This window comes from Cavia porcellus, unplaced genomic scaffold, assembly GCF_034190915.1.
Source record: "Cavia porcellus strain 051 isolate PalLab524CR breed Dunkin Hartley unplaced genomic scaffold, mCavPor4.1 scaffold_10, whole genome shotgun sequence".
In the NCBI taxonomy this organism is placed as follows: domain Eukaryota; kingdom Metazoa; phylum Chordata; class Mammalia; order Rodentia; family Caviidae; genus Cavia; species Cavia porcellus.
In genome coordinates this window covers 7619583-7642712 of record NW_026947493.1, presented here as the reverse complement: position 1 = coordinate 7642712, position 23130 = coordinate 7619583, and the positions used below count along the sequence as shown (strand labels likewise).

Below are 23130 nucleotides of genomic sequence, written 5' to 3'. Positions count from 1 at the left end.
TTTCTCATATCTCTATTGGAAGTAAGTTAGGGAGAAGTAGAATATAGTAGGAATGTAAGACACATGATTCATTTCCTGTGGCTACAATTCAAGTTTTGAACTTTGTTTCTCTTTAGAGTTTGCAATTAGCCCCTAATTTAAGAAAAATTAATAAAGCTACTTGGGTTTGTAGTAAAATGAGTTGGGATAAAACCCAAACCTAGGCTGTTTTTACTAAGATATGGAAAAATAATTAAAGCAGACTTTGTGTTGCCACATGAGGCATTATAGAAATTGTAAAGGGCACAGGCTTGTTGGCCAGAAATATTTGGGTGCAAATCCTGGGCCCACCTTTTAACACTTTTGTTATCTTTGGGAATTTATTCAATCTCTGAATGTACTTGATTTCCTTTATATGAAAAATGAGAAAAATAAATGATGGCTATTATTTTTAAGAAGTCCTTTTTCTGTTTTCCTCACCCTTTTTGATCTTGCCAAATAAATTCATGACATAATGTCAGAAGTTTTTTTGTCTGTGACTTCTACATACGCTTCCTTAATAATTCTCCTCTACTGGGCCAGGAATAAAGGTTAGTGACCCAGCAGTAGCCTGGCAAGTATGAGGTTGTGAGTTTGATTCCCCATACCACAAAAAATTCCTTACTGATTTTGAAATCAAGTGACATTCTGAAATAATAGAGATTATCTGTGGGGAGGAAATGGAGTAGAGTTTAATTCTACAAACCAGAAAGAACAAAGATTTAAAAGAAGTAGACTTTATAAACTTTTTATAGATGAAGTATAAGTATATTATTCCAGAATCAAGAGACAAACTTTAAAAATTTAAGTTCCTTACCAAAACCTCTCCTCTCAAAACTTAAGCAGATAGTAAAGGCTTGTATAACTTAAGGGTCAGTGAGTTCTAAAAAGTACGAACATGGGCAGTACTCAGGATGTGTACCTGTTACATTTGATACTACACTTGGTGTCTTTGTCTTTTTTTGCTCATTGCTGAAACAGTGTTATTCCCAAAGTTAAAAGGGAAAAGGTTTATTAGCTCACAGGTTGTACAGCTTTCAGTCGATATTGTGGCACAGCAGAAGGCAACAGTTTCTGGCAGCAGAAGATGGCAGAATCAACAAAAGCAGAAGGGGAGATGAGCCTCTTTCTGTCCTTTATGTGCTGTATCTAGACTGCCAGGATTAGGATGGTGCCAAATCAATCAGTGTAATGATTTAGCAAACCACACACCCTTAATCCCAGCACCACACACTCCTGATTCACCTGCCTCTAAAAAAACCCTAAGACTGCCAGAAGGCTTTGAGGGAACAACTAGACTCAAGCTGTAACACTTGGATAAGTGCTGGCAAGTGCTGGCGATGTCCTTATATGAAAGTACTCCTTACACACTTGAAAGAAAGAACCAAAAAAGATTTTAAAACCTCAACCAGAAGTAATTTTGGTTTGGTGGGTGTTTCTTTAGTCCATTCATGTTATGTTGGTTTTAAGTTTCCTACTATTTAAATTAAAAACTGAGGGCCAGGGATTTACCTCTGCAGCATAAGCACCTGTCTGGCAAATTTGAAGTTATGAGTTTGATCCCCAGTATGAAAAATAAATAAATTGAAACTTGATTAGCTTGGTTTTATAGAAGCATCTGCAAATTTTGGTATCCAGTGTGAGAGAGGATCCTTCTAACCATCTTAGAAGACAAAAAAAGTATATATATATTAGAAGAAAAAAATCATTATATGATGTAGAGGTACAAATTCTCTATGATGAATGCATTCATTATGTGCATCTAAAATGTATCAATAAAATCTAATTGAAGAAAAAATAAATTTTATAATAGAAATAGGTTGGCAGAATAGCAAAGTAGTAAACGACTAATTATAGATTGGGCATCCTTAATCCAAAATTTCAAAATTTGAAATGTTCTAAAAATTTAATATTTTTTAAATTTGAGATGTTCAACCTGTAAAAGTGTAAATATTTCAGAAAATAATTTGAGAGGGAATTGAGAGCTTCCTGTTGCACTAGACCAGCTCAGTGGGTCTTGACCCGGCCTGCACAAGTCTCACTGTTCCCTGCTGGGCTTGGCAGACTCTGGAGTTCTTGGCCTGCCAGTGCCATCAGTTCCAGAGGCTGGGCGGCCTGGGGTGAGTATCCCCACACAATCCCCCTAGCCTAGCTAGTTTGGGATCCTCGCTCAGCCCCAGACAGGGAACTTCGCGGCTTCCTGTTGCACTGGTCCAGCTTGGTGGTCTTGAGCCAGCTTACTTCACCCCCAGTGACCCTCTCTCAATCCAGGGAACTGAGCGGCCAGAGTGCCAGGAGCTTAGGGAATAGAAGAGGATTTTCAACAGTCCCTGGGAAAGCCTTGGAATAACACTTGAAACACGGAAATACAGGAAAATAACAAAACGAAAGACCACATTACAATCTCAGACTTCCAGCCCATCCCAAGAAACCTTAGGAGCTATGTACATAGAAGAAAATATATGCCATACACCTGAAATATCAGACATAATGGCAACTGAAATAAAGAAGCAACTCCAGAAAGCTTTAAAGGAATTCAAACTAAAAATAAATCTCTCAGATAAAAAAAGAATTGATAAAAGAAATGAAAAAGATGGTGAACATATCTAAAGAAGATACAGTTAAACAATTAGAGGAACTAAACAAAAAGATAGAATCCCTGAATGAATAATATAACAAACAGAAACATAAAGCAAAGAGATATAAAGGAAATAAAAAATTCCATTGAAAGTTGTAAAAACCACCTCAATGAAGTGAAGATAAAATTTCAGACCTCGAAGACAAGATTGCAGGGGCTAGGGATTTAGCTCAGCGGCATAAGCACCTGCCTTGCAAACAGGCAGTCATGAGTTTGATCCCTGGTACCGATAAAAATGAAAAAGACAAAAAAAAAAGAGACAAGACTGCAGCTAGTGAACAGGAAAGGAAAGATCTTTTCAAAATAACAACAAATCAGGAAATAACAATTCGTTGCAAGATGATGCAAAGAAAAATAACATAGGATTCATAGGGATAAATGAAAAAGAAAAGGACAACATAAAGGATGTCAAGAGGATATTTAGAAAAGTAATAGCTAAAAATTTGCCAAACATGAGATTGGAAACTGAGATCTGTATCAGTGAAGCATATAGAACTCCAAATAGCTAAAACCAAAATAAAACTACTCCCAGACATATAATAATCACCATCAAGAAATCCAACAAAAGAATAGAATATTAAAAGCTGTCAGAGAGAAAAGACAGATCACCTAAAAGGAAAACATCAGAATCACAGCAGACTTCTCAACAAAACAATAGCATCAAGAAGAGCATGCAGTGAAGTATTTCAGAGCCTAAAGGAAAATGATTTCCAACCTAGACTGATGTACCCTGCAAAACTGTCCTTCAAAATGGATGGAGAGGGGCTGGGGATTTAGCACAGCGGCATAAGCGCCTGCCTTGCAAGCAGGTAGTCGTGAGTTCGATCCCTGGTACCGATAAAAAAAAAAAAAAATGAAAAAGACCCAAATGGATGGAGAAATAAGATACTTCCATGACAAAGAACAGCTGAAGAACTTCATGATCATCAAGTCAACCTTGCAAAGAATAATGAAAGACACATTAGATACACTTAGGAAAAAACCACTAAGCAAAACAGACAAACAGAACAGCAAGATAAAGACGCAACAGCAGAAAGATAACATGTCAACAATAAACCAACATATGACAGTTATAACCATTAATGTAAATGGTCTCAATTCACTAATTAAAAGAAACAGACTGGCAGAATGCATCAAGAAACAAAATCCAACCATATGCTGCCTATAATAAACCCATCTAACCCCAAAGGATACTCAGACTGAAAGCCAAAACCAAGTTAGCAGTAACACAATTACAACAGGAGACCTTAACACACCATTGACATCAAAGGACAGAACAACCAGACAGAAAATCAGCAAAGAAATAACAGAACTGAACCACACCTGTAAAAAAATGGACTTGATAGACATATACAGAATGTCCAATCCAACAACATCAGAATACACATTCTTAGCAGTACATGGGTCATTCTCTAAAATGGACTATATGTTACCTCACAAAACATATTTAAATAAATGCAAAAGAGTTGAAATTATCCCTTACATGTTATCGGATCATAGCACCATGAAATTAGAAATTAATGATAAAAGATACTACAAAAATCCAACAAACACATGGAAACTGAATAACACACTGTTGAGTAATCAGTGGGCCACAGGGGAAATTAAAGAAGAAATTAAACAATACCTACAGGCAAACAAAAATACAAATACAACTTACTGGAATCTCTGGGATACAATGAAAGCCATCCTCAGAGTAAAATTTATTGCACTGAGTTCCCATATCAAGAAAACAGAACAAATACAAATAAATAACTTGATGTTACACCTGAAACATCTAGAAAAAGAAGAGCAAGTCAAGCCCAAAGCCAAAAGACAAGAGGAAATTAAAAAATCAGAGCAGAAATCAATGCAATATAGTCTAAAAAAAAATCCAAAAAATCAATGAATCAAAGAGTTAGTTCTTTGAAAGAATAAATAAAGTGATAAGCCCCTAGCCAACCTTATTTTAAAAAGGCAAGAAAAGGCTCAATTCATGCAGTAAGGAATGAAAAAGGCAAAATCAGTATAGACTCTGTGGAAATACAGAAGATCATCAACACCTATTTCAAAACGCTCTACTCTCATACGTTTGTTAACACAGAAGAAATAGATTCCTAGAAACATATGAAGTACCAAAGCTAGGTCAAGAAAATGTAAAACTGCCACATAACCCAATTTCTATTAATGAAATTGAAAATGTAATTAAGTCCTTACCTACAAAGAAGAGCCCAGGCCCAAACAGATTCACTGCAGAATTCTACAAGAAGTACAGAGAAGACTTAATCCTGACACTCCTCAAACTCTTCAGTGAAATTGAAAGGGAAGCAATCCTTCCTAAGTCATTCCTGGAAGCAAATATTACTCTAGTACCAAAACCTGAGAAAGGCCCAATGAAAAAAGACAGCTATAGACCAATCTCCCTAATGAACACAGATGCAAAAATCCTCAATAAAATATTGGCAAATAGGATGCAGCAAATCATCAAGAAGATTATACACCAGGACCAAGTGGGACTCATCCCAGGCATGCAGGGATGATTCATCCTACATAAATCAATAAATGTAATCCACCATATCAGTAAAACCAAAAGTAAGAATCACATGATCACTTCTATAGATGGAGAAAAAGCTTTTGATAAGGACCAACATTCATTTATGATAAGAACGTTACAGAAAATTGTAATAGATGATCTTTACCGCAATATAATAAAGGCCATCTGTGATAAACCAACAGCCAGTATCATACTAAATGGCCAAAATCTGAAGGCCTTTACTTTAATATAAGGTACAAGACAAGGATGTCCCTTATCACCGCTCCTATTTAATATAGTAATGGAAATACTAGCCACAGCAATTAGATAAGAGAGAAAACTAAATGGGTAGAGATAGAAAAAGGAGAAGTTAAATTATTATTTGCATATGACATGATACTTACATAGAAAACCCCAAAAACTCCATTGAAAGACTCTTAATTTTGTATCCAGTTGAATTTATTATATTTAATACTCAAAAATCAATAGCATTCATATACATTAACAAAATCACTGACAGAGAAATAAGTGGAGCCACACCCTTCACACTAGCAACAACAAAAAAGAAATATTTAGGAATTAGTCTCACGAAAGAAGTGAACAACCTATACAGGGAAGATTATAATACGCTGAAAAAAGAAATTGAAGAGGATCTCAGAAAGTGGAAAGACATCCCTTGCTCATGGATAGGAAGAATTAAATATTGTGAAAATGGCCATTCTCCCAAAACTGTTATACAGATTCAATGCAATCCCAATAAAAATACCATCAGCATACCTCATAGAGACCTAGAATAGGAAAGACAGTTCTAAGCAGCAAAGGCAAGGGAGGAGGCCTCAATCCCTGATGAAGTTATACTACAAAGCAACTGAAGTAAAATCAAGATGGTACTGAAAACAAAACACAGCTGAAGATCAATGGAATAGATGAGAGGATACAACCACAATAACAAATACACTGAACCACCTTATCTTTGATAAAGGGGCCAAACTTGTTCACTGGAAGAATGACAGTCTGTTTAATGAATGGTGTTGGAAAAACTGGCTCTCTATATGCCGAAAACTAAAGCTAGACCCTGCCTATCACCATGTACTAAAAGAAAATCTAAATGGATCAAAGATCTGAATGTTAAAACAGAAGCACTAAATCTATTGGAAGACAAATTGGGTAGAAACCTTGGAGACATAGTGGTAGGTAGAGAATTCATGAACAGAACTCAAACCTCACGGGAAATACTTCCCAGAATCATTAACTGGGATCACCTCTTAATAAAGTTTCTGCATGCCAAAAGAAATCTCCAGCATAGTGAATAGAAAACCCACAAACTGGGAAAAAATCTTAGTGAATTGCCCCTCAGACAAAGAACTTCTGTCTAAAACATATAAAGAATTTTTAAAAATCAGACCTCCAAATTCAAAGATCCAATCCAAAAATGGGCATCTGAGATGAATACACAATTCTTAGATGAAGAAATACAAATGGCAAATAAATACTTGAAGAATGTTCATCATCATTACTCATTAGAGAAATGCAAATTAAAACCACACTGAGATTCCATCTCCTGAAATAATTGCCAGGATCAAGAAAACCACTAACAATAAATGCTAGAGAAGCTGTGGGGAAACAGGAACTCTCCTGCATTGTCATGGGAATGTAGACTGGTGCAACCATTGTGGAGATCAGTCTGGAGATTTCTCAGAAAGCTGGGATTGGAAATGCCATTTGTTCCAGCTATTCCACTTATGGAATATCCTGATGCTTTTAGTTCTTATGAAATATTCCAGAAGAACTGAAGGCATCATACCACAGTGATACATGTGTACCCATGTTTATAGCAGCATAATTTGTAATAGCCAGATCTTGGAAACAACCTAAGTGTCCATCAACTGAGGAATGGATAGAAAAGTTGTCGTATTTTTATACAATGGACTATTTCTCAGCTATAAAGAATGATCACATTGAGATATTTATAAATAAATGGGCGCTGCTTGAGACGATAGTCATAAGTGAAGTAAGTCAAACTCACATGTATAAATACCGAATAGTTTCCCTAGTGTAAGAAATGATAAGAATACATAAAAGCATGTGATAATCATGATTCCCCATTATATTGCTTTGAAGCCTTATAACTTTTTAATTAATTAATTGGAATGTTTTTATTCTTGGTTTGATTTCATTGTCTGTGATGGTATGAACAGCTGTTTCAAAGAAAACAAGACATCATAATAGCTAGTGCTGATTTAATATCATCTTGTTTTGAAGTCCCATCAAGCTTTTGTTCTTCTGTCTCCATTGGTCTTATGTTGTATCTCACTAGATTTTATTATATGTGATAGTACAAAGAAGAACTTTTATAGACAAGGAGATAATATAGAAACCATTGTTCATTTTCTGTTAGTTGGTTCTAAATACCCTGTAATACTTTCATTCTCTAGAATGGTTTTACGCTGTCTTGATATATTTTATACTATGATATATGAAGTTATACTCAAGGAAAGAGACACTATGATAATAACTGTTATGTCGGTTATCTTGTGTTGAAACACTGTGTTGCTTAAATTGTTTTGTTCTGACCTGTGCTGTTGGGTTATGTCCTCTTTTATCTCAATCTCCTTTTTATTTATTTATTTTTTTAAGGGGAAAAATAAATTTAAAAAATAGCAGGATATATTATAGTAATGATTTTGATTTCCTGTTAACTTGATTTGAAGCTCTCTATTGCTCTCACCATCTTGTTTTGACTGATTTTACTCTATTCTGTTTTGCTTGATAATATCAAGTTTGAGGGTATACGCAACTACTTTGAAGACAATAAGATTCAGTATGATGCTCATTCTGGTTTGACTTTTATCTTCTTTTGAGTCCTGTAATGTCTCTGGTGTTTCAGTTTTATTGGTTTTGTTCTGTACTGTTTTGTTCAACTTTATTATACCTGATGATATAAGCAATTCTTTTTAAGATAGCAAGAGGCATTATGGTAACCATCGTTGATCACCTTGTATTCTGTTTTTACATCATGTACTATGTCCATCCTTTTTATTTTACTGACTCTGTTTTGTTATGTCACATTTGGTTTTACTCTCTTCAAAAAAAAAGTATTAAGAACTATGGGAGTAATAAAACCCAAAATGTATAATTGTTATTGTAAATAGAGAGGAAAAGAAAGTTCTCTAAAGGATATAAGTGCATGTATACCTAAGTATGCAAGATAGATAACCATATTCCTAAGTTTTTGTTGGATCATTGAACAGAACTGTTTGCAATCTCACTATTTGAATGTCCACTTTGTATGCTTTAATTTTGTAACTTAAACAACTATTTCTAAGATGACAGTATGTAATCTATTAACTAGTGATTTCTTCCTATTCATTTTTTTTAAATTCTGTATTACTTGTACCCTTTTTTTTCTCTTTATATAAAAATAAAATAAATATTCAAAATATTTTTTGGTTCTAAACATTTTGGGCAGTGGTAGCTCAGCTTGGGTATCCAAATTTAGTTTAGAATAAGTATCAGAGGTCTTCAGTATTACAGTAGTATGTGCAGGGCTAGGTCCATCCCTAGTAGATGCCAGAGCCACAAATAGTACTGAATTTATGCTGAGTATTTCAAAATAGAATAGAATGTTAAAACTGAAAATGAATCACAAGGATTATTTCTCAGGATCCCTTATTTTACAAGTAAAATAGAAGGTTCAGACATTAAAGAATTGGCCGAATTTGCTTACTGATTAGTGTTGTTGTTAGGGGTTGTACAGAGAACAATTAGGATCAGGACATGGAGTTTATAATATTATTTTTATAATGGTCACAGGGAGTTAACACACAAAAATGCAGAAGATAATAAGATACACTGTGATACTCACTTGTGTTACCCAGTATCCTTCTCTACAGTTCTGTACTACCAATTTCACTGCATTGTCTCCATTGGCTTTGTTCTGTCTTGTTTTGTTGTATTTTACTACCTTACAAAAAAAAAAATAAAAAAGGATATAGCTTAGTGCAAAGATTTCAGTCTCCAATACTGCACCAAGAGGATAGAGACCTACCAGATGTACATTAACAGTTAAGATAGGGCTGCTATTTTTCAGTCATTTCTGTTTTAATAACTTGGAAAGAATGAAGAAATTAATCTCTCTCTCCTGACTTGTGGTCATCTTTATAACCTACAGATATTTTCTGCCATGTGTAGAGAGTGTGAGGATGCCACCAGAGGCTGTTGCATTTGATTTTTTTTCTCTTAAGACTGTTTCGTTTTTTAAGTGGATATGATCCTTCTTTTTCTCTCTGTCTCCATCCTCATTGTTAATCTTTGTGACAAGTTTTTATAGTCTTAACTAGATGTTTGACTAGCTGACTTTACTCTGGAAATGTTCATTGCTAGAACAACTTTACAAGTTATTGTGTACATTAATACATAGCTAACATTGGAATGCTGTGTTTACCATTAGAAAATTCATTGCAATGTGCTTTGGGAATCTGAACCATTAGAAGTATATTATCATATTTGTGGCTCTTAAATTCTATTTTTATTTGACAAGAACAAATACAAATGCTGCTCTCATAATATTTATTGCTATTTTTATTAATAGGCAAATCACATACTAATTAACAGTTACGGACAGGAGGCTTTGGTACCCTTAGAGTTGTCTTATATAGTTGGCCTTAACTTTCCAAAAAATTAAAATAGTCAACTAGTGCTTTTAGGAAAACCACATAATTTAACAAAAGCTGACTGTTTTAAGATTATGATTAGAGGCTTAAAATCCCATTGTGTAGATACTCCTGCAGATAAGTCTTTAGAATCAAAAGAAGCAAAATTATTTAACCAAATTGTCAGTGAGAGCTAGATGTATGATACACATCCTTGGTTAACCACTAGCAGATTCAGTGTTGTAGTCACTTGTTTTGATAAATGAATTCTAGTTATATTATTACACATAAAGAGAAAGGAAAACAAATTAATTATTACTAACTTAAAAAGACAGAATAAAACCAGCAGGATTTTCACTTTGGTCTCTGACATGCACCACTAAAATTGGATTTTCTTTATGTAGTTATATCTGATAGTCCACATTCAAAAGAAGAAAAACAACTACTTTTACTCATTTTACTATTATTGTCACTTACTTTGCTTTTTTGTTTTGTTTTCACTTGAAGCTGTAGCTTGGAATGTTTTCTTTGGCCACCCTTTTTATTTCCTCTGAAAAACATTTCTCTTTTTGAGCAACTACGTTTCAGTTTTGTTTTTAAAATGTATACATATATTAGCAAGTAACAGCACAAAGTTCGCCTTTACACCCAATTTTTAGTATAACCCACCTCCAGTACACAAGCATGTACTCTCATTCCTGTAGGGTTTCCAAATGCATGTACAGAAAATATGAAGATATCTATTAGTTCCCTTTCCTCCATGAAAGTAAAATATATGATTGTATTAATAGCTTATTTTTTTATTTGAACTGGATGGGGGCAGAGCTGTAGAGCCTCCTTGTTTTTTCATAATAGCTACATTCAATTGATACCCTAAATCAGACTTCTGAAGGCCCTTTTTGACACCTGTTTCTTTGTTGACCCAGTGCTTGACTTTATACTGTGCATATATATGTGCATAAATAAAAACTGTAGAAAGAAACATAGGAAACTATAGAAAATCACCCGAGTCCTAAGAAACAGATAAGTGAGAAAATGAAAGGCCCATGTTTCTATATCTCCTCTTCACTCTCTGTTGGGCTCCAGACTACCAACCTGTGAGGATTTCAAATGTTTTTCTATTGTCTACATTCTACCTTATACCCAAAACAAATGCTGGTCTTCCTATGTTTAGATTCCCTGTATTTAACCGTCTTGGTCTTCACAGTGCCATTGAAGAGTTGCCTAGTAGTTTTATTACATGAACATGTGGTACTACTGTGAGTGTATATAGTTCAGCAATAGAGCACTTGTCTAATGTGTGAATGGTCTGAGTTTATAAGCACTGCAAAATTAAAATTGTAAAAAATTTAAAACTTTTAAAATGGATATGCTACATTCTCATTATTTTCCAAACTCCCTTTCCTTCTAAAGTCTCTTCAGCATTCTTGAAAGTTCCTTACTAAATATGTTTGTATCTTTAATCAGTATTTTTTGCCTATTGACTAGCTCTTGATTCTTATAGTGATCTCACACTATCACTTTCTGCAGAGAACTCAGCTACTCTCAGAATTTTAACTACTGCATTTGTGAATATTTCCTATACCTCGGTTTTACTTACTTTCTTATTCAGAGCTTTTGAATCTGCCTGTAGCACTGTCGTACCATGTGTACTGAATTTGTTATATTTTAATCTTTGTAACAGTATTATAGTATCTGTTATAGATTAAGAAATTGAGGTTCAGAGAGATCACGCAATTAGTTAGGGTTCCATAGCTAGTAATTATTGGCACTTTAACATGAAGTCACTGCACTTGATTGCCTCATGCACCCTGACCTTAAAACATGGAAATAGTTAAGTATTAAGAAATACAAAGATTCTAGCCTTGGTTTTGCCATAATTGACTGTGATTTGGGCTGTTCATATTATCCATTTCATCTGTATTTTTCTTTTAGACCAAATCTCATTATGTACTGAGACTGGTTTTGAGCTCACTGTCTAGCCCAGGCTGGCCTCAAATCTATAGCAATCCTCCTGCTCCCAAGTGCTAGAATTACAGGGGTGTGCGACCATGTCTAGCCTCTTCATGTGTATTTCTGCATCAAGAAAATGAGGAATGCATTAGGATTTAGGATCTAAATCTAGGATTTTTTTATGGACAGGACCTGGCAATCAATTACAAAACCAGAGAGAGCTATTTTCTGTCTTATTTAGTTCTACAGTGATGCTACTATGTCCTATTTCTATTTCATTGGGCCTTGGCTAACAAACCAGTGGATTCTGTGTAGGAAAAACTCTCCTCCCTTAATATGTAATATACTTTTTTGTCTTACTAAATATCTTTGTATTCCCGTGATAGATTTTTTTTGCCTATTAATGATTATTTTTTCAGATGTAGAAAAATGATTTAAAAGTGTTTTTTAAAATTTCTTCTTCGGGGCTGGGGATTTAGCTCAGCGGCATAAGTACCTGCCTTGCAAGCAGGCAGTCGTGAGTTCGATCCCTGGTACCGATAAAAACGAAAAAGACAAAAAAAAATAAAAATTTCTTCTTCAACTCTTACGTATAACTCAGAAAAATGTTACTTGATTGCTCAAATCTACACCGATTGTATCCATTTTATACAATAATCTTAGAGTACCATAGTGTATTTATTATAGTGATAGCACTATTTTGATATTATTTTATGACTTGATAGACTGATCAGTAAGAAATGTAATGAAGAGTTTGGAATAACCAGTTTATCTCTAAGTAGAAAGTTACATATTTGAGTTTTTTAACCCATTTCTAAAGCAAGGTCTAATTTTTTATCTTGAATATGCTCTGTATAAAGGTGACTTTCCTAGACATATAAAATGATGTTTATTTTATTTTTAATACAAAGAACTGGTATGTTATTGGATAATTATATTAATTTAAAAGGATAATTCTGTTTTGTAATTTAAGGGGAATTTATTAGCAGACAGTATAAATATAGTACTTTTTCAATTTTTATTTATCCAATTGGGCTAAATATAATCATTATTTCAGAGACTTATTTAAAATACTTCATGTGAAATATTTCAATTTATTTTTTTCTTCTTGTTGCAGGAGCTAGAGTTAATGCCAAAGACAGCAAATGGTTGACACCTTTACACAGAGCAGTTGCTTCTTGTAGTGAGGTATGAAATTTCTATTAGTAAACATACTGTATATACAAATATTAAATAGACCTCTTGAGTCCATTTTCAGATTCTGAATCTTCAAAAGAATGAAAAACTACTGAAATATCTAGACTGGTCATTTTACTTCATAATTTGCATAAACAAAGCAAATTATTCTGTGTCTCTTTTTATGTGAAAGACCTTTTAGAGAATCTCAAATAGCTTAGCATATAAACACTTTACTCTGTCCCTCTTAAAAAAGAAATTAATTTTCTTTTTTATGTAATTCTTCCCATGACTTTTCTGATTCACAATAGCCTTTTGGACAGGTTTTGTGGGTTATAATCCATACTTTCTCTCATCTGTGTATTAATCAAAATACCGCTTAGACGCTGAAGTTATTTTCCAAAAATGCTATTTTACCAGTTGAAAATATGCATCCTTATAATATGCAAGATTTAATAAATAAGATTAGTTCCTCCCTGTGTATTGTTTGTTCATCAAGATAACATTTTCAGAGAATATATATATTTAAAACATTTTTATGTCTTTCACGTTTTGTAGTCTTCATGATGTCTTTACAGAGGAATAGATGTTTTGAGGCAGCTAAAAATTACTCAGTTTTGAGTGATAGTGCAAAAACCTAGACACTCATTTTCCTATCATTTTTACTATTTCTAAAACACATTGGATTCGATTCTATAATGTGTTGTGACCAAAGCCCCGTTTTACCAGATGTTATGGTTTGTATCTGGATGTCCCTCCAAAGCCTCATACAGTCATGAAGTCAGGCTTCTGGAATTGGTGGTCCAATGTTGGAATTATGGATGTGAGTGCTACACTGAAACCTTCACAGACTGTGAGCCAAATAAACCCTTTCTTCCTTAATTTTTGGCATCAGGTATTTTGTCTTAGCAGTGAGAGAAATGTAACTAAAGCACTGAACTTTTAATACTAGGGCTTGATTCATATTTTTAAGTGGTTTAAATTATAAAAGTGTATAATTGTACAAGTGAATGTTAATCCCATGTTTCTTTAGTAATTTGAAAGTTTCACTCCTGCCCCTGCTCCTGTCGCAGGGCCAGGTAATTAATTATGGAGAAGGAAAGCAACTAGTACCTCAGGAGAAAACTGGGGGAACTCTTGCCTCTATTCATTCTTGTATAATCCTCATTGTAATTACATCTTTAACCCAGAACAAGAGCTGGATTTAAAAAAAAAGAGAGAGAGAGAAGTAAACTGGGATGGATTTTAAAACTCTGCCATTGACCGTGTACATTAGTTTAGCTTCCTGATTAGGAGGAGCGAGGGAAGGAAGAGTGGGTACACCTGAGATCATGCTGTATAGCTGATAAGCTTGTGGAACTTAAATTTGGAGAATGTAGCTTCACATATCACCTCAACATTTTAGCTGTGTGATTTTGGGAAAATCTGGAACACTAAGCCATTAGTCAAAAAACTGCTGAATTCTGAAGTTCTATGGTAAAACTAATTTTATAGTTACCCCTCATATTTTTCTTTACATAAAATCAGTTAAGTAACCATTACTGTTACTGGAACATATTAATGTTATAACTACTCATTTTTCAGTATAGCTCTTGTGAATATGGCCATTAAAATTAAGAATATTTTATCATCTTAAATTACCAGAAGATACGCTTTCCATATTTGCAAAAATTCTTCAAGAAAAATTATTAGAAGAAGATGGCAGATTGTAAGGGCAGATTGTAAGATTGGAAACCAATGATCCTTGCGAGTTTCTTTGTCTGCTCTTTAGTCTCAGAATTACTGAGCTAATAACTCTTCTAGAGGATTATGGAAAACAGCTATAAATCCGGGTGTTCTATGAAAATACAATTTCTGTAACCCTAGAAATTTTTTTCTGACTTTTTTACTGTTACAAATAAATTACTATGAGCATTTGATGAATCTGTTTTTCTCTTGTAAACAAGTAAGGTGGAGTTGTGGGGTTCTAAACCTATAGGTGTGTCTTTGATTAGTAGGTTGATGGCTTATTGGGCATCTCTCCCATGTTTTGCCAACTACTTAAGTACTTGTGTGACTGTTTCCCAAATTTTAGACATTTCGGATCAGTTTTTTTTTTCTTTTTCCTTTTTATCAGTACCAGGGATCGAACTTACAACTGCCTGCTTGCAGGTGCTTATGCCACTGAGCTAAATCCCCAGCCCCTTCGGATCACTTTTTATTTCAGAATTTTAAGCTATCAGTAATTCATGAATAATAATATTCTGTTTATATTTATAGCTATTTATACTTTCTACCACTTTTCATATATATTAGTATATTGTGACTTACAGAAACTTGAGAAGAATGAAAAGCAGGTGTTATTTCCCCTACCTTTGCAAATAACACCGTCAGTTTTATAAAACTCAAATAGTATCCACTATAAATGATAGAGTTGAAATTCTGTTTCTGATCCTTCTTATGTTCTTGGGTTGTTTGGCATTCACTTACCAAAAATAGGATTATCACTGTAAAAGGAAGATTTCTGCTCAGTTTAATTCTAGTTACATTGCTTTATGTTGATACCATACTGAATTTTCATGGATTTCTACTGTGAGTCCAGTTAATGTGATAAGAGAGTTTCCTTGTGCTGCTGGGAAATAAAGCTCTTAAACAGTAAATGTTTAAATTACCTTAAAAGCAGCTTTCACTCTAGATACAGTTACACCAAAGACTTTGCATATGACTTTTTTAAAAAATGTATTAGTACGTGTTTGCAATTCATGCAGTTTACAGTCTTCTTGGAGAGTGGTTATGTTTGCATATCATAGATATTTTTTAATTCGCTTTCTCTCCTTGCTTCTTCAGTTTCCCTATCTCATTTTTCATTCTTGTTGATACTATTGATCTTAGCTCATGTTATAGCATACAGTGTTTACGTTTATTTAGGTTATTAGGTTCCTGTATCTGACATATCTTTATTCTACTTATTTCCCGTCCCTTCCTCCACGTTTTTTCCCTTCCCTGTTGCAAGAGATCTTTCTCCTAGTCTTCCTTTTATCTATCCTTCATTATTCTCTGTACTTTTTCCTCACTTAAATGAGACATACCATATGGTATTTAAGCTTGTGTGTCTTATTTCAGTTAACATTATATTTTCAGGGGCTGGGAATTTAGCTCAGTGGCATAAGCACCTGCTTGGCAAGTGCAAGGTCATGAGTTCAATCTCCAGTGCCTTTTTTTCCTACAAACGTCTCAAATCTGTCATTCTGTATAGCAGAGCAGTGTTCTCTATTATATATATTATATAGATACACAATTTCTTTATCCAATCACCTGTTGATGGGTATACAGGCTGTTTCCAGGATTAACTATTCTGAGGTGTGCTCCTATAAGCATTGGCCCGTAGGTATCACTGTAATATGATATCATAAGCTCTTTGGGGAAGATACCTAGCAGGGCATTGCTGGTTCATATCCCCCACAGAAAAAACTACAGTACTGCGAGAAAGCAGATTGAAGTGGTCATCAGAAAATGGAGAGAAGTCTGCTGCTCCTGGATAGGCAGAATCAACATTGTCAAAATGACCATATTTCCAAAACTGTTACACAGATTCAATGCAGTCCCAATCAAAATACCAACATCTTGAGAAAAAACAATCCTAAAATTTATATGGAAAGAAGAGGTCTATAATAGCAAAAGCAGTTTTGGGTAATAAGAACAAAGCTGAAGGCATAGCAATACATGACTTCAAGCTATACTACAAAGCAAGTGATTAAAAACAACATGCTACGGTAACAAAAGTAGACACATAGATCAGTGAAACAGAATTGAGGATACACAAAGTTCCCCTGACATATTCAGCTATTTGATCTTTGATGCAGGGTGCCAAAAGTGTATGTTGGAAGTCAGCACATGGTACTGGAAAGAACTGGTTATCTGTGTGCAGGAGATTGAAACTGAATCCATACCTCTCCCTGTATACTAAATTAAAATCAAAATGCTTAAAGACCTAAACATTAAAACAATCATTAAACCCTTGAAGACATAGATGTAGGAAAAGATTTTCTAAACACAACTTCAAGAATAGCAAGAATCAACAAAAGAGATTATATCAGACTAAAAAGCTTCTGGGCAGCAAAAGAATCAATCCAATTGAAGAGACAGACTGCAGAATGGAAAAAAAATTTTGCCAGCTACTCCTCAGATGGAGAACTAATAACATCTAGATATACAATGAACTCAAAAAATTAAGTCACCTAAAATTAATGATCCTGTCAAGAAATGAGCAAGAGAAATAAACAGACACTTCAAGGAAGAAAAAATATAAATAACCAATATGTGAAAAAATATTCAACATCTCTGGCTGTTAAGACAAATGCAGAGTAAAGCATTGTAAGATTCCATCATACTCCAGAAAGAATGGCAGTTGTTAGTAAATCAAAAAACAACGAATGCTGACAAAAGTATGAAGCACATAAACCCTCGTTCATTGTTGGTGGGAATGTAAACTAGTATGACTATAATGGAAATCAGTATGGAGATTTTTCAAGGAACTGTATAAATGCCTTTTAAAAACCTTCTCCCACTCCCTGTCCCTGTCCCTCTGTCTCACTGGGCTGGGGTGAGGGGCACTTAGTACTTGGAGGCCATATAGATCATGAGGTCCACCACCCTGTTGCTATAGCCAAACTTGTCATACTAGGAAACGGGCAGTGCCAGCCCCAGCATTGAGGACAGAAAAGTGGATATCACTGTTGAAGTCACAAAAGACAACCTGGTTTTTTCTATACCCTGGATGGCTTTAAGGGTGCCCTCTGACACCTGCTTCACCACCTTCTTAATGTCATCATGTTTGGCCACTTTCTCCAGGCTGCAGGTCAGATACATACCTGACATGTTGTGTGCGAGCACACCCAAGGCCATGTCAGTGAGCTTCCCATTCAGCTCCAGGATGACTTTGCCTAAAGCTTTGGTGGCACTAGTGGACACAGAGATGATATTCTGGGCAGCCATCATGCGACAGCTTCCCAGTGGGAACATCCAGTCTTCTGGGTAGCAGTGATGGTGTGGACTATGATCATGAGTTTCTACACAATGCTTAAGTTGTCATGGATGATCTTGGCTAGCAGGGCTAAGCAGTTGATTTTGCAGGGAGCATTGATAATGAGGGAATTGTTGTACTTCTCATGATTCACACACACCACAAACATGGGGTGATCAGCAGAAGGGGCAGAGATGATGACCCTTTTGGCACTACCCTTTAAGTGATCCCTGGCCTTCTCTGTGGTGGTAAAGACACCAGTGGACTCCACCACATACTTGGCACCAGCATCACTCCACTTGATGTTGGCAGCATCTCTGGGAAGATAGTGATGGCCTTTCCACTGATGATGAGCTTCCCATTCTCAGCCTTGAGGATGCTGTGGAACTTGCCACTTGTGGAATCATATTGGAACATGTGGACAGTATAGTTGAGGTCAGTGAAAAGGTCGTGGGTGGCCACAATATCTGCTTCGCCAGAGTTGAAAGCAACCCTTGTAACCAGGCACTCATTACAGCCAAATCTGTTCACCCCAGCCTTTACCTTGTTTCGGATTGTGTAGGCAGTACAAAGGAGAAGCAGCTTTTGCAGGGATGCTCGGGAGCAAAGAGCATGAAATGTCTTTTGAAACAAGATACTGCTATATAGTCCAATCTGGCTTTGTGCTTACCTTGTAATTAGAGGTAGCTTTGAACCCATGGCAATTCTCTCTGCTTTATCTTCCCAGTTGCTGGTAAGATTATAAGCTTCTACTATGATGGCTAATGACAGTGTCTTCATACATCCTTTTAAGATTCTGACTGCTATCTCTAAATTAAAACTTTTTCAGTAAATTCCTACTTATTTATACCACTTTGAATCAGAACGTTTTTATTTCCTCAGGACATTTTATTTTCTTCATTTATATTATATATATAAAATTTCTGAAACTTTAACTCATTTGTCTTTTATAACTTTTATCTTCATACATTTTAGGAAGCAGTTCAGGTACTTTTGAAGCATTCTGCAGATGTAAATGCTCGAGATAAAAATTGGCAAACCCCTTTACACATAGCTGCTGCTAATAAAGCTGTAAAGTGCGCTGAAGCTTTGGTACCTCTTCTTAGTAATGTCAATGTGTCTGATCGAGCAGGAAGAACTGCATTACATCATGCAGCTTTCAGCGGGCATGGCGAGGTAGGTGGCATTTAATTAGTGATTATCTTTACTTTCCTGTAATCCTTAGTTATTAATGAACTTGCTGTTTATAGTAAAAGCAAACAAAAATGTGTCTTACTCATTGATGATTCTTTCACTTTGCCTTTACTAAACCTTAAGATTTTTTTATGATAAAACTTTCCCAAATTTAGATATTTATTTCAGAGGTACTGCTGATACACTTGAATTTCATAGTCAACTTAGAGTGACAGAGAACATTGCCAAGTACAACACAATGCAAAGTGTATTCTATGATTATAGAAGCTAATTTGGGAAGATGGCAGTTTCATTTTTCTCTTAGAAAGATGGTAGCAAAGGAAGGCAGAGTTTTGAAAATGTTTTCTTGGGCTGGGAATTCAGTTCAGCAGCCTGCCTGGCACGTGCGAGGTCATGAGTTCTATCCCCGGTACCAAAAAAGAAAAAGAAAACGTTTTCTTCAGTATATTATCAACATTTAGTCAAGAGAATTCTTTAGTAACAAAACCATCAAACAAAAACGTTTTAAAAATTAGTATTTAGTTATATTCCAAGCAGGCATTGAATTTTATGTATGAATTGAAGATTTATTTAGGTAAGAATGAAATACAATTAAAACTTTTTAGGCCAACTGAAGTCAAGTCATTTTGTTTTGTTTATTTTAAGGTAAGATCTTCCTATGTTGCCCAGACAGATCTCAAACTTCTGGGCTAAAATAATCCTCTTGCTTAGTCTCCCAAGTGGTTGTGGCTACACGCACACACCACTGTGATCAGATCCAGGTCTTCTATATTTACAGACTCATCAATGCAAAGAGATTGAGTGACATTGACATGTTTTGATAGCTGGAGGCTAGTGGCTACAATGTTCTTTTCACTGTACTTCTCTGATTTTACAATATAAAGAATCTTTTCCTCTACTACTGGTCACAAAATATGCTGCTTTGAAATCTGAAATGTCTCTCAGTGAAAAAAAGTTACTGTAAATATGACTGAATATAATTATTATTCTTGATACATTAGGAAGTACCTAGACTATACAGTCTTATCAGATTTAATCATATTTTAGATACTACCTGTTGCTTGAATTAAATTTAAGACATTTTCAGTGTGAGAATGCTTTGCATTTTAAGAAACACTTGAGGCTACAAATAGAAATAAACCCTCTTGTTAAAAATTCCAACTTTAGACTTTCCAGAGTTTTACTCAGTTTATAAAATACCAGAATATAAAGCTGACATCTTAGAAAACATACAGTGGTACCTTGGTAGTGTTAGTTGGTTCCAGGAGACATGCTAAGTTCTAAACAAATTGTTTTGGCTGGAAAAGGTCATGAGTCATGAAACAATCAATACTGACAAGTTCTAGTTTGTGTGTCAAGTACCAAAAAAACCACCACAAGTACCGTTTTGTTATCAAAATGCTTCCAGTACTAAATTTAGCAAATTTCAAAGCAGTAAAGTACCAGTGTATGACTGTACTGATTACTGACTTCAGTAACACACAACGAACCCTTTTTCATATTTACCCTGTTATTATTAAATGGCCTTCAATATTAAGTCTAGCTCCTTACATTCTACAGATGTACAGTGCCACAGAAACTAAGGTGAATAGTCATGACAAGGAATATTCAGGAACAATTCTATTTCTGAATTTAAAAAAGGAAACTCTGTTTAATTTATTTCAGATGGTCAAACTACTCTTGTCCAGAGGTGCCAATATTAATGCTTTTGATAAGAAAGACAGACGTGCTATCCATTGGGCAGCATATATGGGTATGTACTTTTGTAAGTTAACTTTGACCTTAAAAAAAAGTGGAAAAGTGGTACATTTTAGTTCTTGCCATTTGCATAACATTTCTTTTTGTATAGTGAACAGTTAGGTCATATCTGCGTTTGCTTCCCAAATGGAACCACCCCAAAAGTGGAGGGAGTTTGTTATAACAGGAATGCCCTGGATTCGGTTAATCTAAAAGCTGTTAAAGTTAATTTTGCTTACCTTTAAAGGGAAAGACATCTCAGACACAGGGCTAGCATGTTTAATTTAGGGTTGGTGTTTACTAAAAGCCCCGATACGTTTTTATTGAAGTCTGAGAGTTCAAGTTAGTAACCATTATCAAGAAGCCTATTATTTTGGGCCAAGTATTGAGTTAAATATGTAACAGTAATTTCACAGAAATTTCTATAATTTCTGTAACACTAATTTCACAGAAAGAAACTAAGGTTTAGAATACAAGCTTTTCTATTAGAACATGATAAATAAATTTTTGGAAAACCTTACAATTGTACTCCAAAACTAATAGAGCTTGTGGGAAAAAAAATAGACTTGAAATAGACTATCCAGTACCTATGCAATTTTATGATCTAACAAAAGCATGAATCAGTTCTTAGATCTTAGAATATTTTAAGATGCACAAAAACAGCATTTCTACTCTGCTATAGATCCTAACACTGTGCAATGGAAGTAATCTATGAACATGGAAGAAATACAGCCTGCCATGAGCCTTGGAAGTTGTGTAAGATTGGGGTTATGGCTCAGAGAACCCATTAATTGTACATGTTTGGTTTTGAAGTTCCTTCAAACAAAGCTGGAAGGACTCCTCTTGCAGCCATAATGTTCAAAGCTTGTTTTATTCCCGCAAAAAATTGTGTAGTTCTATTACTGCTATCTTGCCACCTCTGGCTTGGGAAAAACCATATATGAATTGTCGTATCTTCTATGTGATCCTAGAATCATTCTGTGATAATACTGATCATACTAGAAATCTAGCTAACCACTCTTTATGGCATTGCTTATACTTGTTACTTTCCTGTTTTGTTTTGTTTTGTTTTGTTTTGTCTTTTTCGTTTTTATCGGTACCAGGGATCAAACTCACGACTGCCTGCTTGCAAGGCAGGCGCTTATGCCGCTGAGCTAAATCCCCAGCCCCACTTGTTATTTTCCTGCTCTTGGTTATGTCTTTTCCTGTCTTTCATATAAAAGTATAAGATTCAAAGGAAGGTCATTAACATATAACATTTTATAACCAGTTTTTATACCATATATGCATATCTGTATCTATTCATCAAACCTTGTGTCTCAAATTAGTATACATGGTATATTTGCCTTTAACAAAAAGAATCCCAACCAGGAAAATTTCATTTGTGACCTTTACAGTGACTGTAACTAAGGATGAAAAACAAAGATTAACGTTTTTGTCCTGTCTCTATTTTAATAAACAAAAGCTAAAATGTTGGTGTTTATATCACAAGTTTATGCCTTTTGTTACATAGTGGGTGCTTGTCTTGTGTTAAACAGCCAGACCCAGGCATGGTGGCACATGCCTATAATCCCAGCACTTGGGAGGCTGACGCAGGAGGGTGGCCATGAGTTTGAGGCCAGTTTGGGCTACATGCTGAGTTCAAGGCTAACCTGAAGTACATAGCAAGACACTGTCTCAAATTTTTTAAAAAAATGCCATAAGTAAGTTTCTTGGGTATCCTATGGTTTCCCCCTGACATTTATAGTTTTCCATCTTTAAATCTTGATGACTGAATCCTGTAGCTTATTCTTCAGGACTATTTAGAAACAGCTAGTCTGTATTTAAAACTATTCTCCTTATATAAAAATATTTTCACAGTAAGTATTGTGCCTGTTGCCTTTACTTCCAATGAATTAGGCTTAATAGCTGTTTTCATAAAGTGAAGACCAAAGTAATTTTGTGGGTTGCTTATAGTTGAGCTTCCAAAATAGTTGAATGTATATTTTGGAGAGCCAAATATGACTATTTTCACCAATCCACCAAGTATCACTTTCAAACCTCTTGATTGTGGCCAAAAAAATATCCTGTGTTTCTTGGCCATCTCTATATGTCTTTCTCTATTTTACACTGCTGACACAGAATACTTGAGATTAGTAATAATGGACACAGATTTATTTTCTCACACAGTTCTGGAGAACTGAGCAGTCCAAGATCAAGGCACTAGCATCTGGTGAGGACCTTCTGGCTGTGTAGTAATGGGCAGAAG

At 35.0% G+C, this 23130-nt stretch overlaps 1 protein-coding gene and 1 pseudogene across 9 annotated transcripts in view; one reads left to right on the top strand and one right to left on the bottom strand.

Annotated features, from left to right (window-relative positions):
• Window positions 1-23130, top strand: part of Ankrd28 (ankyrin repeat domain 28) — a 207763-nt gene that overhangs the window by 125589 nt on the left and 59044 nt on the right. For 5 of the 9 annotated variants that reach the window (XM_063256969.1, XM_005008303.4, XM_013143904.3 and 2 more), the window contains 3 exons: window positions 12891-12961; window positions 18927-19127; window positions 20811-20898. In XM_063256969.1, coding sequence (XP_063113039.1) covers window positions 12891-12961; window positions 18927-19127; window positions 20811-20898 — 360 coding nt within the window. The remainder of the gene's footprint in view (window positions 1-12890; window positions 12962-18926; window positions 19128-20810; window positions 20899-23130) is intronic. The other 4 variants (XM_063256968.1, XM_023561753.2, XM_023561754.1 and 1 more) reach the window with 1 other exon arrangement.
• Window positions 17543-18731, bottom strand: LOC106025771 (glyceraldehyde-3-phosphate dehydrogenase-like; annotated as a pseudogene).